This window comes from Cherax quadricarinatus, chromosome 35 (genome assembly GCF_038502225.1).
Source record: "Cherax quadricarinatus isolate ZL_2023a chromosome 35, ASM3850222v1, whole genome shotgun sequence".
In the NCBI taxonomy this organism is placed as follows: domain Eukaryota; kingdom Metazoa; phylum Arthropoda; class Malacostraca; order Decapoda; family Parastacidae; genus Cherax; species Cherax quadricarinatus.
The window spans coordinates 477,396-490,951 of NC_091326.1; the positions used below are offsets into that span (position 1 = coordinate 477,396).

Here is a 13,556-nt window from a genome sequence, read left to right on the forward strand (position 1 = left end):
GCTGTCTAGTGGTCATGGACATTATTTGCTCCCACTTACCAAGAACAATGGAAGGCTAGGGACTAGGGAGAATCACTAGTGACTCAATAAGCAGACTAAGTAGATGAACCGACAAATTGATAAATTAGACACATGTACAACACTTGGGTATCTTTAATGAGGAAACATTTTGCCACACAGTGACTTCATCAGTCCATCCAAAGGAGAAATGTGTAAACACCTACGACTGCTGCACCTCATCATCTGCCTACAGTATATAAGCCACTTCTTCGCACATATGCTGTATTCTTTTCAAGACTGATGGACCGATTACATCGATTCAAGGCTGAGGGACTGATTACCTCAAACTACTCCTGTTCTTCACAATTCTCCTTTGTATGGCCTGATGAAGCCACTGTATGGTGAAACGTTTCCTCATTAAAGATACCCAAGTGTTGCACATGTTTTCTAATTTATCAAGCAGACCTAGAAAATATACAGAGGTTACTATAACAATTTTGCAAGTTACTTAATTTTTTTAGATATCAGATTATGGATGAACTTTTTCAATCACAGTTACATAAAATCTCGCTATGTGATGTTGCTTTATAAAATGATTCACTGTATTATTACTACTATAGAATGTTTAGAAATTTCCTTTTGCCCCCTTTGTTATGACACACTGACCTACTACATACTTTGTGAATTCTAAATCCAGTATATTCATTTACTAATTATCTACATTATCTTGGCCCTTTGATGCTTTCTGAGGCAAACCCTGCCTACTCATGTGGCCTATACTGCAACACAGCTCAAGATTCTTAACACCTGCCTCTCTTACATAAAAGTCAAATAAACAAGCTAAATGTTTCAGCATATGTTTGAATTACTACATGGCAATGATTAATATCAGGTTGAGAATTGCAGAGGCAGCAAGATTAACCTCTTGATCATATATTTAAATTGGATACAGAACAAATGGACTATAGAATGTCCCTAGGAGTAAGCAATCACATCATTCTGATGTTTTACTTCTTACTGAAAGTGAAAAACTGAGTCATAGGAGATAAGACAAAGGATTCAAGGCAACAGAATTCAAAGAGGCAACTAAGAAGGAATGAGATGATTCCTGTTAGAAATCCAGTGGAACACCAAGCTTAGTGAGAAACCCACACAAGAAATGATGGGTTTCTCCATTATAAATGAAGGAAAGCATCAGACAAATTTGTACTCACCTGAAGAAAAGCAGATGAAAGGCACTATGGGCCTTTTGTTTAATTGGTAATACAGAGATGTCCAATTTACAAATAAAAACGTCTGGGAAATATAAAGTGCCACCCACACCAGTTAGAAAAATGTCAGTAAACCATCAAGTGATAAAGATCAGAAAAGTGGTGGACTACCTAGACAATGATAAGGGTGTATGCAAGGAATGCATCAAATGATTAGACCTCGTCTTCAGAGCCAAGCCAGAGCCAGTGCCAGGGGAAGCAAGAGAACAAACCACAACAAACTATTATACACAGAGTTAGGAAGTGCAGTTCCTAAAGGAACAAATTACATTAAAAGCAAAGTGACCTGACAAAATAGTGTCATGGATATTGGAGGGTGTCAATGCTCAGTCCAAGCCACCTGGCCCAGATGGAAAATGTAATAACAGTCTACAAGGGAGACCTGCAGAAGGCCCTAAATTCAAACCGGTTCTCCTAGCAAGTATACCATGCTAAGTTATGTAAGTATACTAAGAAAAAACTGGTGAAACATGTAGAACACTTAATTCCTCACAGAACAGTCAGCAATAGGACATCACTATAAAGTACAAAACATTTATTATTTACAAGCATTAAAAATTTAAGTCTTAGAAACCACATGCCCAAATTAAAATTTAGCCACAATCCTTCTCAATGATAAAAGAAATGTTGAGAAGCTTCTACCCATTTACTTATGTAAGCCTTATAAAAGTGAAAAATGTATGAGGCACTTACTAGATTTCTTTTCCCATCTGGCTTGTCCATTGTACTAAGTAACCTGCAAAGAACACTCATATGATATTTGGAATGGTATATACTACAGTAGATATTACAGTCAATATATGTACTCAATTATTAACTTACAGACTAAATCATACAAATATAAATGCTAGGCTATGATACCATGTGAGATAGTAACTAATTATGAACTTCTTCTCAACTGGGTCATTCACTACATTGTTTATTGCCCTGAAGTTATTATAATGTCATTTTGTTCTTCAAATACTGTTATACCCATGACAATAAACTTTACTAAATATGTGTAACAGAAGTTATTCTTTTGCTGGAAAACATGGAAATGCATAAATAAATAGAGCAATATCACAATACAGAATAAATTAGCTGATTGAAAATAATAGTACTTTTTTTTATCAACACCTCATCTGTCTCCTACCAAAGTAGGGTGACCTAACAAAGAAAATACTTTATTGTTAATGTTGCAGTTTTACAACTGTAGTGTAAGCATGCCTTTGGAAAAACAGCGATGGAGTGAATGATGACAGTTTTTCTTTTTGGGGCCACCCTTCCTTGGTGAGAAATGGCCAATGTGTTAATAGTAAAAAAATCAGTTCATTAAATGACATTAAAATCATTACCTTAATATTATAGACATCCTTATAAATATTTTACCAGGGTTATGAAAAATTCTACTGGTATCTAACGCTCCTAAACTTTGGGTATGGCACTTAAATGTTCAGTCAATGATATAGTAAAAGCTTTAAAGGAGGATATGGGACCCTTATGTAATAAATGATCATAATTTAGCCAATGATAGTGAGTGTTGAATGATGGTGAAAATGTTTTCCTTTTTTGGGTCACCCACCTTGGTGGGAGACGGCCGACGTGTTACAAAAAGTTAGCCAAATGTGCCCTATCTTCAATTAACAGGGCATCATTTTAAAGAGGAGTGCCATATGACAACTTTTATCCTGAAATAACTAATTACCAATGTGCAAGTACCATAGGTTTGCCTTTTAACATATCTACATAGCTACATATGATTCCTCAGCACTCTGGATAATAGTTTTAGTAATCTCGCACCTCCTCCTAATTTCCAAACTATGAATTCTCTGCACTATGTTCACACCACACACTGCCCTCAGACATGACATCTCCACTGCCTCCAGCCTTCTCCTTGCTGCAACATTCACCACCCATGCTTCACACTCATATAAGAGTGTTGGTAAAACTATACTCTCAAAGATTCCCCTCTTTGCTTCTACAGAAAGTTCTTTGTCTCCACAGACTCCTAAGTGCACCACTCACCCTTTTCCCCTCATTAATACTATGATTCATCTCATCTTTCATAGACCCATCTGCTGATATGTCCACTCCTAAATATCTGAATACATTCACCTACTCCATACTCTTTCCCTCCAACCTGATATCCCATCTTTCATCACCTAATCTTTATCCTCATCACCTTACTCTTTCCTATATTCACTTTTAATTTTCTTCTTTTACATACCCTACCAAACTCATCCACCAACCTCTGCAGCTTCTCTTCAGAATCTCCCAAAAGCACAGCGTCATCAGTAAAGAGCAACTGTGACAACTCCCACTGTGTGTTTGATTCTTTATCTTTTAACCCCACACCTCTTGCCAAGACCCTTGCATTGACTTCTCTTACAACCCCATCTATAAATATATTGAACAACCACAGTGACATCACACATCCTTGTCTAAGGCCTACTTTTACTGGGAAATAATCTCCCTCTCTCTTACATACTCTAACCTGAGCCTCACTATCCTCATAAAAACTCTTCACTGTTTTCAGTAACCTACCTCCTATTCCATACACCTGCAACATCTGCCACATTGCCCCTCTATCCACCTTGTAATATGTCTTTTCCAAATCCATAAATGCCACACAAACCTCTTTACCCTTATCTAAATACTGTTCACCTAAATGTTTCACTGAAAACACTTGGTCTACACACCCTTTACTTTTTCTAAAGCCTCCTTGTTCATCTGCTATCCTACTCTCCATCTTACTCTTAATTCTTTCAATAATAACTCTCCCATACACTTTACCAGGTATACTCAACAGACTTATTTCCCTATAATTTTTGCACTCTCTTTTGTCCTGTTTGCCTTTATACAAAGGAACTATGCACGCTCTCTGCCAATCCCTAGGTACCTTACCTTCTTCCATAATTTATTAAATAAGAGCACCAACCACTCGAAAACTGTATCGCCACCTGCTGTTAACATTTCTATCTTTATCCAGTCAATCCCAGCTGCCTTGCCTTCTTTCATTCTATCCACTGCCTCACGAACTCCCCCCCCCCCATGACTGGCTCTTCCACACTCCTACAAGATGTTATTCCTCCTTGCCCTATACACGAAATCACAGCTTCCCAATCTTTATCAACATTTAACAATTCCTCAAAATATTCCCTCCATCCTCCCAATACCTCTAACTCTCCATTTAATAACTCTCCTCTCCTATTTTTAACTGTCAAATCCATTAATTCCCTACACTTCCTCAACTTATTAATCTCACTCCAAAACTTTTTCTTATTTTCAACAAAATTTGCTGATAACATCTCACCCACTCTCTCATTTGCTCTCTTTTTACATTCCTTCACCACTCTCTTAACCTATGTTTTTCTCTCCATATACTCTAGCCTCCTTGCATCATTTCTTTGTAAAAACCTCTCATATGCTAACTTTTTCTTATTACTTTTTATATTACTTATTCTCCTTCCCTTTATATAAAGGAATTATACATGCTTTCTACCAATCCCTAGGTACCTTCCCCTCTTTCATACATTTGTTAAACAAATATACCAACCACTCCAACACTATATCTCTCCCTGCTTTTAACATTTCTGTCATGATCCCATCAGTTCCAGCTGCTTTACCCTCTTTCATTCTACATAATGCCTCACACATTACATAGAATAATAAAAACATGGGAAAATATATAGTGTTTCAAGAAGGTCCTGTTCGCGTTATTCGCCTATAAAGCAAGAAATAACTTGGAATACACGTCAACAAAATAGTCCATGAATGCATCTTGTAACAATTACATACTAGTACAGTAGTACCTCGGGACTCGAACAGCTCCCAACTCGAACAACTCGGTATTCGAATGCTTTGTTTGGTAAAAAAAAAAAAGTCACTCGGTAGTCGACTGTTTGCTCAGCACTCGACCAAACAATGTGTGTCAGTCTCTACGCAGCTGTTGCTCAGTGCAAAACTCTGCTGAACTTCACTGTAAACTATTTCGTGTTTCTTTGCATTTTTTGGTGTTTTTTTTTATATTACTTGTATAAATAAGATAAAAAATCTAACTAAGTGGGAGTTGTCACAGTTGCTCTTTGCTGATGACACTAAGCTTTTGGGAGATTCTGAAGAGAAGTTGCAGACGGTTGATGAGTTTGGTAGGGTACGTAACAGAAGGAAATTAAAAGTGAATATAGGAAAGAGTAAGGTGATAAGGATAACAAAAAACTTGGGTAACAGAAGACTGGATATCAGATTGGAGGGAGAGAGTATGGAGGAGGTGAATGTTTTCAGATATCTGGGAGTGGATGTGTCAGCAGATGGGTCTATGAAGGATGAGGTGAATCACAGAATTGACGAGGGGAAAAAGGTGAGTGGTGCACCAAGGAGTCTGTATATATGTTGGTAGAATTACCGACAATATGCAAAGTAAAAGGACACAAGTGCAACTACTGTGACAATTTACTGTGGCAACATTTTGCTCTCCAGGAGCTTTGCCAAGCCTTTACAAACAGTACATGGACACAGAGGGTATATGTAGGCTTAGAGTGAGGTGCAATACTAGTGGTAGTAGTGATATAAGTTGTAGTAGTAGTAGTAATACAATATGGTAGAACAATTAGCTTGCACATGAGTAAAAGGATATAAAAGCTATTACTTGGGTAACATAAAAATAGGTAAGACAAATACTTCTATTGGAGGATCTATTAGAGAAGGCCTGTCTCAATGCAGGAGTTTACACTATACCCTGTGGAGGCAGTGACAAGATTTATGCAGGTGAAACAGCAAGAAACCTCTAAACCCACCTCAATGAACACATTTATGCATGGAGGAACAATAACCTGAACAACGCCTGCGTATAACACCGAAATTCCACCAAGCATCTCGTGAAATTCAGGGACACCTGATTAGTGATCAAAGAAACTAATTTCCACAGACGCAAGTGCCTTGAATCAGCACTAATCGCTGTTTCTAATACAATTAAACAAAAAGGCAGCTTCACCATCTCTGAAGTCTTAGCAAGAATCCTCCTGAAAACATTAAACCCTGCCATCTCACAGTCTCTCCTGCTAATACTACACAAGCATATTACAGAGGATGAACACTGAAATAAGCCTTCTCTAATCCAGCCTCCAATAGAAATATTTGTCTAACCTATTTTTATGTTACCCAAGTAACAGCTTTTATATCCTTTTACTCATGTGCAAGCTTATTGTTCTACCATATTGTATTACAGTGGACCCTCGGGTAACAACGTCATCGGATAACGAAAAAATCGGATAGCGACATGTTTTTGCATCAAAATAGTGGCTCAGTTACTGCAAAAGAGCTCGGTTAAGGACATCTGACCCAAACGTGTCAGTGTGGCGTGAGTGGCCTGGCCACTCCATGTACAGCCAGTGTGCCATTGTTTACAAGTCAGTGAGGACAATTCCACGCGTACATGCAATATATTTTGTATTATTTCATTGTTTTTAGTGCTTGTAACTGCTAAATAAGCCACCATGGACCCAAAAAAACTTCTAGTGCCAGCCCTGTGGTAAAGAGGGTGAGAAACACTATAGAATTCAAGAAAAAGTTTGTAGAATGATACAAAAGTGGTAGTGGTAGAAGGTGGTAGTGATGGTGGTAGTGGGTGGTAGTATGAGCCAACAGGTCTGCTGCAGTGTTCTTGCTTTCTTATGTACACCAGCCAGGGTACTTCCCCACATACCAGCCAGGGTACTTCCCCACATACCAGCCAGGGTACTTCCCCACATACCAGCCAGGGTACTTCCCCACACACCAGCCAGGGAACTTCCCCACACACCAGCCAGGGTACTTCCCCACATACCAGCCAGGGTACTTCCCCACATACCAGCAGAGTACCTCCCCACACACACGATTTGATTTCATTGGGACTTGCGCATGAGTAAATAGAATTGTTAAAGCTTATTGCTTGGGAAGCATTGAAAATGGGTTGGGCAAATACGATTCTGTTAGTGGGATGGTTTGTGAAGGACCTGCCTAGTATGGGCCAACAGGCGTGCTGCAGTGTTCCTGTTTTCTTATGTACAAACATTTATGGATGAACATCACCCTGACACAGCTGTTGCAGGCCATGCTGGCAACACCTACAATGACAATGTTGTGTCCTATTTTAGGGAAATTTTAAAGACACACCAGAAACAGAGCTCTCTCGACAGATTTTTGGTGGGACGGGTCCAGTTACTCTCACGCTGGTCCTAGTAGCATTAAAAAACAAAGAAGGGAGGTAACCCCAGAAAAGGACTTGTTACCTGAAGTCTCTATGGAGAGCGAAATGTTGCCACAATAAAATGTCACATTAGTTGCACTTGTGTCCTTTTACTTTACATACTGAGGAGTCTCTGGAGACAAAGAACTTTATCTATAAAAGCAAAGAGAGGAATGTATGAGAGTATAGTTATCCCAACACTCTTGTATGAGTGTGAGGCATGGGTTGTGATATTGCAACAAAAAGGCTGGAGGCAGTGGGGATGTCATGTCTGAGGGCAATGTGTGGTGTGAATATAATACAGAGAATCAGTAGTTTGGAGATTAGGAGGAGGTGTGGGATTACCAAAACTATTATCAAGAGGGCTTAGGAGGGGTTATTGAGATGGTTTGGACACACAGAGAGGATGGAACAAAATAGAATGACTTCGAGAGTGTATAAATCTGTAGGGAAGGGAAGGCAGGGTAGAGGTCGGCCTAGGAATGGTTGGAGGGAGGGGGTAAAGGTGGTTTTGTGTGCAAGGGGCTTGGACTTCCAGCGAGCATGCGTAAGTGTGTTAGATAAGAGCAAATGGAGACAAATGGTTTTCAGGACTTGACATGCTGTTGGAGTGTAAGCAAGGTAACATTCATGAAGGGATTCAGGGAAACTGGCACTCTGAAGGAGGGGTGTTAATGTTGCAGTTTTATAATTGTAGTGTAAGCTTGCTTCTGTCAAGGCAATGATGGAGTGAATGATGATAAATTTTTTTTTCTTTTTCAGGCCACAATGCCTTGGTGGGAAACAGCCGATGTCTTAAAAAAAAAAAAAAGTCACACACACCATCTGTCACATGGGGTTTCGAAACGTGGATTGGGTAAGAAACACTCACGTAGGATGTTAAGTAAGTATATTGGATGGAATATATGGGGAGCGCCTTTGCCTGACCTGCCGTCTGTCCTAACGTCTCTACTTGAACTGACTCATGAGCGCTTAGAGGGTGAGCGGCATACAAATTATGCTAGGTCAGCTGTAACAGTGAATAACAGTCAGTGATTCACGCAGGAGCAGAGGATCAGTAAGGGTCGGTGTATGAGTCATTACTACTGACACTACTGGTAACTGGTACTGGAAATACTGACACATCAACTCTTCAGTTACAGGTAAAGTGAGAATAAATCTGCATTTATTTCATGTATTCATTGTGCTTATTTTTTTTTCTTTTTTTAAATTTATGCATGATAGGTTTGTAAACTAAAGGTAGTAGGTTGGTAGACAGCAACCACCCAGGGAGGTACTACCGTCCTGCCAAGCGAGTGTAAAATGAAAGCCTGTAATTGTTTTACATGATGGTAGGATTGCTGGTGTCCTTTTTTTCTGTTTCATAAACATGCAAGATTTCAGGTACGTCTTGCTACTTCTACTTACACTTAGGTCACACTGCACATACATGTACAAGCATATATATACATACCCCTCAGGGTTTTCTTCTTTTTTCTTTCTAGTTCTTGTTTATTTCCTCTCATCTCCATGGGGAAGTAGAACAGAATTCTTCCTCCGTAAGCCATGCGTGTTGTAAGAGGCGACTAAAATGCCAGGAGCAAGGGGCTAGTAACCCCTTCTCCTGTATATATGTATTACTAAATGTAAAAGGAGAAACTTTCGTTTTTCCTTTTGGGCCACCCCGCCTCGGTGGGATACGGCTGGTTTGTTGAAAGAAGAAAGAGGTTTGTAAACTTCATGTTAAAATGCTTTAAGTATATTTTTGGGGGTCTGCAACAGATTAAACTAATTTACATTATTCCTTAAGGGAAAAATTCGTTCGGTACTCGAACAGATCAGCACTCGAACAGTCTTCTGGAACAAATTAAGTTCGAGAACCGAGGTACTACTGTACTTTTAGAAGAAGCAAATGAACATGATTTACAACTAATTACCAAATGAAGATCAATCTCTAGAGGACATTTCAATCCATGATAACCCATTATCATAATAGTAAAGGACAGATCAACATATCATCTAAGTATTTATTTCAAATTTGTCACATTCTATTTAACATAATTCAGCTTGAAAATCTTTAAGGTACAGAAAAAATAAAGAATAGTACCGGTAGTCTTTGGAGTATGTAAAACCAACAAAGGGGAGATGATTTCCAACAAAGGCTTTAGGAGTTGGAAAGCTTTCTTCCGGCGAGTCTTCATTCTCCACCTCGTCAAAATTACTGGTGTCATCATCACTTGTGAGGTCCGGAACTACTGGCGGTACACCTATCATGTGATGTAACAATTAGAAAGGAAAGTAGGTTTACCTGATTATTACTGTAACATAAGCCATCATTATCACCTTCCTTCCTCTCACTTTCATGATCTATTGAGATCATTAAAACCTAAATTTTTCAGCCAATAAAATAAGGGAGTTCAACACACTAGGGAACATTTACAAGCTTTTAGTTGCTGGAGAAATTGACAAATCTAAAAAATGAGGTAAAAAATTATTCATCATCATATAAGCATATTTCTTCTTTTTCATTTTAGTAGGCTATACGGGGAAAGGGGTTACTAGCCTGCTATACGGCAAAAGGAGTTACTAGCCCACTGTTCCCAGCATTTTAGCTGACTTTTACAACACACATGGCTTACGGAGGAAAGATTCTTATTCCACTTCCCAATGAACATAAGAGAAAGAGCAATAAGAACAAGAACTATCAAGATAAAATCAAAGAAAACTCAGATGAGTGTGTATACATAAACGTGTACATGTATGTGTAGTGTGACCTAAGTGTAAGTAGAATTATCAAGACATACCTGAAATCTTGCATGTTTATGAGACAGAAAAAGAGACACCAGCAAACCTACCATCATGTAAAACAATTACAGGTTTTCATTTTACACTCACTTGGCAGGACGGTAGTAGTACCTCCCTGAGTGATTGCTGTGTACCAACCTACTACTATTTCTTTGGGGGTAAAGCAGCTGGAACTTACGGGATTATGACAGAAATGTTAAAAGCAGGGGGGATATAGTATTGGAGTGGTTGGTATTTTTGTTTAATAAATGCATGAAAGAGGGGAAGGTACCTTGGGATTGGCAGAGAGCATGTATAGTTCCTTTATATAAAGGGAAGGGCAACAAAAGAGATCATAAAAATTATAGGGGAATAAGTTTACCGAGTTCAAGGTTGATAGACAGCAACCGCCCAGGGAGGTACTACTGTCCTGCCAAGTGAGTGTAAAACAGAAGCCTATAATTGTTTTACACGATGGTAGGATTGCTGGTGTCTTTTTATTATCTCATACACATGCAAGATTTCAGGTACGTCTTGCTACTTCTACTTACACTTAGGTCACCCTACACATACATGTACAAGCATATATATATAAAAACACCCCTCTGGGTTTTCTTCTATTTTCTTTCTAGTTCTTGTTCATGTTTATTTCCTCTTACCTCCGTGGGGAAATGGAATAGAATTCTTCCTCCGTAAGCCATGCGTGATGTAAGAGGCGACTAAAATGCAAGGGGCAAGGGGCTAGTAACCCCTTCTCCTGTATAAATTACTAAATTTAAAGAGAAACTTTCGTTTTTCTTTTTGGGCCACCCTGCCTTGGTGGGATACGGCCGGTTTGTTGAAAAAAAAAATTAAAAGGAGAAACTTTTGTTTTCCTTTTGGGCCACCCCGCCTCGGTGGGATACAGCCAGTGTGTTGAAAGAAGAAGAAAGAAGTTTACCGAGTATACCAGGAAAAGTGTACTGTAGGGTTATTATTGAAAGAATTAGAGGTAAGACAGAGAGTACAACTGCGGATGAGCAAGGAGGCTTTAGAGTGGGTAGGAGATATGTTGATCAAGTGTTTACATTGAAGCACATATGCTAACAGTATTTAGAAAAAAGTAGGGAAGTTTTCATTGCATTTATGGACTTAGAAAAGGTATATGATTCAATTAATCATAGAATTGAGGTTAATCACAGAATTGATAAAGGAAAAAAGGTGAGTGGTGCATTGAGGTACATGTGGAGGCAAAAAATGTTATCTGTGGAGGCAAAGAAGGGAATGTATGAAAGTATAGTAGTACCAACACTCTTATATGGGTGTGAAGCTTGGGTTGTAAATGCTGCATCGAGAAGGTGGTTGGAGGTAATGGAGATGTCCTGTCTAAGGGCAATGTGTGGTGTAAATATTATGCAGAAAATTCGGAGTGTGGAAATTAGGAGAAGGTGTGGAGTTAATAAAAGTATTAGTCAGAGAGCTGAAGAGGGTGTGTTGAGGTGGTTTGGTCATTTAGAGAGAATGGATCAAAGTAGAATGACATGGAGAGCGTATAAATCTGTAGGGAAAGGAAGGCGGGGTAGGGGTCGTCCTCGAAAAGGTTGGAGGGAGGGGGTAAAGGAGGTGTTGTGGGTGAGGGGTTTGGACTTCCAGCAAGCGTGTGTGAGCGTGTTAGATAGGAGTGAATGGAGACGAATGGTATTTGGGACCTGACGATCTGTTGGAGTGTGAGCAGGGTAATATTTAGTGAAGGGATTCAGGGAAACCGGTTATTTTATATAACCGGACTTGAGTCCTGGAAATGGGAAGTACAATGCCTGCACTCTAAAGGAGGGGTTTGGGATATTGGCAGTTTGGAGATATATATTGTGTATTTTTATACGTATATACTTCTAAACTGTTGTATTCTGAGCACCTCTGCAAAAGCAGTGATAATGTGTGAGTGTGGTGAAAGTGTTGAATGATGATGAAAGTATTTTCTTTTTGGGGATTTTCTTTCTTTTTTGGGTCACCCTGCCTCGGTGGGAGACGACCGACTTGTTGAAAAAAAAAAAAAAAAAAAACTTCTAAACTGTTGTATTCTGGGCACCTCTGCAAAAACAGTGATTATGTGTGAGTGAGGTGAAAATGTTGAATGATGATGAAAGTATTTTCTTTTTGGGGATTTTCTTTCTCTTTGGGTCACCCTGCCTTGGTGGGAGACAGCCGACTTGTTGAAAAAAAAAAAAATATGATTGAGTGGATAGAGGAGCAATGTGGAAGATGTTGTAAGTATACTGCATAGGTAGTAAGTTACTAAATGTTGTAAAGAGTTTTCATGAGGATAGTGAGGCTCAGGTTAGGGTGTGCAGAAGAGAGGGAGATTACTTCCTGGTAAAAGTAGGTTTCAGACAGGGATGTGTAATGTCACCATGGTAGGGGGTCGTCCTCAAAAAGGCTGGAAGGAAGGGGTAAGGGAGGTTTTGTGGGTGAGGGGCTTGGACTTCCAGCAGGCATGCGTGAGCGTGTTTGATAGGAGTGAATGAAAATGAATGGTATTTGGGACCTGACGAGCTGTTGGAGTGTGAGCAGGGTAATATTTAGTGAAGGGATTCAGGGAAACCAGTTATTTTTATATAGCTGGACTCGAGTCCTGGAAATGGGAAGTACAGTGCCTGCACTCTAAAGGAGGGGTTCGGGCAGTTTGGAGGGATATGTTGTGTATCTTTATACGTATAAGCTTCTAAACTGTTGTATTCTGGGCACCTCTGCAAAAACAGTGATTATGTGTGAGTGAAGTGAAAGTGTTGAATGATGATGATAGTATTTTCTTTTTGGGGATTTTCTTTCTTTTTGGGTCACCCTGCCTCAGTAAGAGACGGCTGACTTGTTGAAAAAAAAATGAGCATATTTTACCAGTTATGTATGAGAGACTGGGCTTTTGTGTGTGTTTCCTTCCAAAATGTGCAAAGGTCATGTATATACATGATGGCCCCATATTACAGTGCTTCACTTTACAGCATTTCACTAATGGAACAGTTTTCAGTTATACCCATTCTTCATTTATTCAGACTTCTTACAATATATATATTCACTACTCACTATCAGCTAAGGATGAAATTATTTTATGGTGAGTAATGTGTATACTGTATATGCACTTTTTAGGCCTAGCTCTATTCTTAATATAAGATAGTGTAAATATGTTATCAGGCTTTCATATGCATTTGAAAGAAAGAAAGAAAGCCTATGTCTCACTTTACAGCAGTAGCCCGGAATCTAAAATACTGTATAAGCAGGACCCTCCTGTACTGACTTTTTATAATATAAAAATACAGAAAAGGAAAATTTATAAATCTCTA

At 39.1% G+C, this 13,556-nt stretch overlaps 1 protein-coding gene across 1 annotated transcript in view; it reads right to left on the reverse strand.

The window, feature by feature from the left end:
- Rok (Rho kinase) overlaps positions 1–13,556 on the reverse strand; it is a 147,892-nt gene that overhangs the window by 107,889 nt on the left and 26,447 nt on the right. Inside the window, exons 10-11 of the mRNA XM_070091512.1 lie at positions 9,563–9,722; positions 1,965–2,007 (exon numbers count right to left, since the gene is read on the reverse strand). Of these exons, the coding sequence (XP_069947613.1) occupies positions 1,965–2,007; positions 9,563–9,722 (203 nt within the window). The remainder of the gene's footprint in view (positions 1–1,964; positions 2,008–9,562; positions 9,723–13,556) is intronic.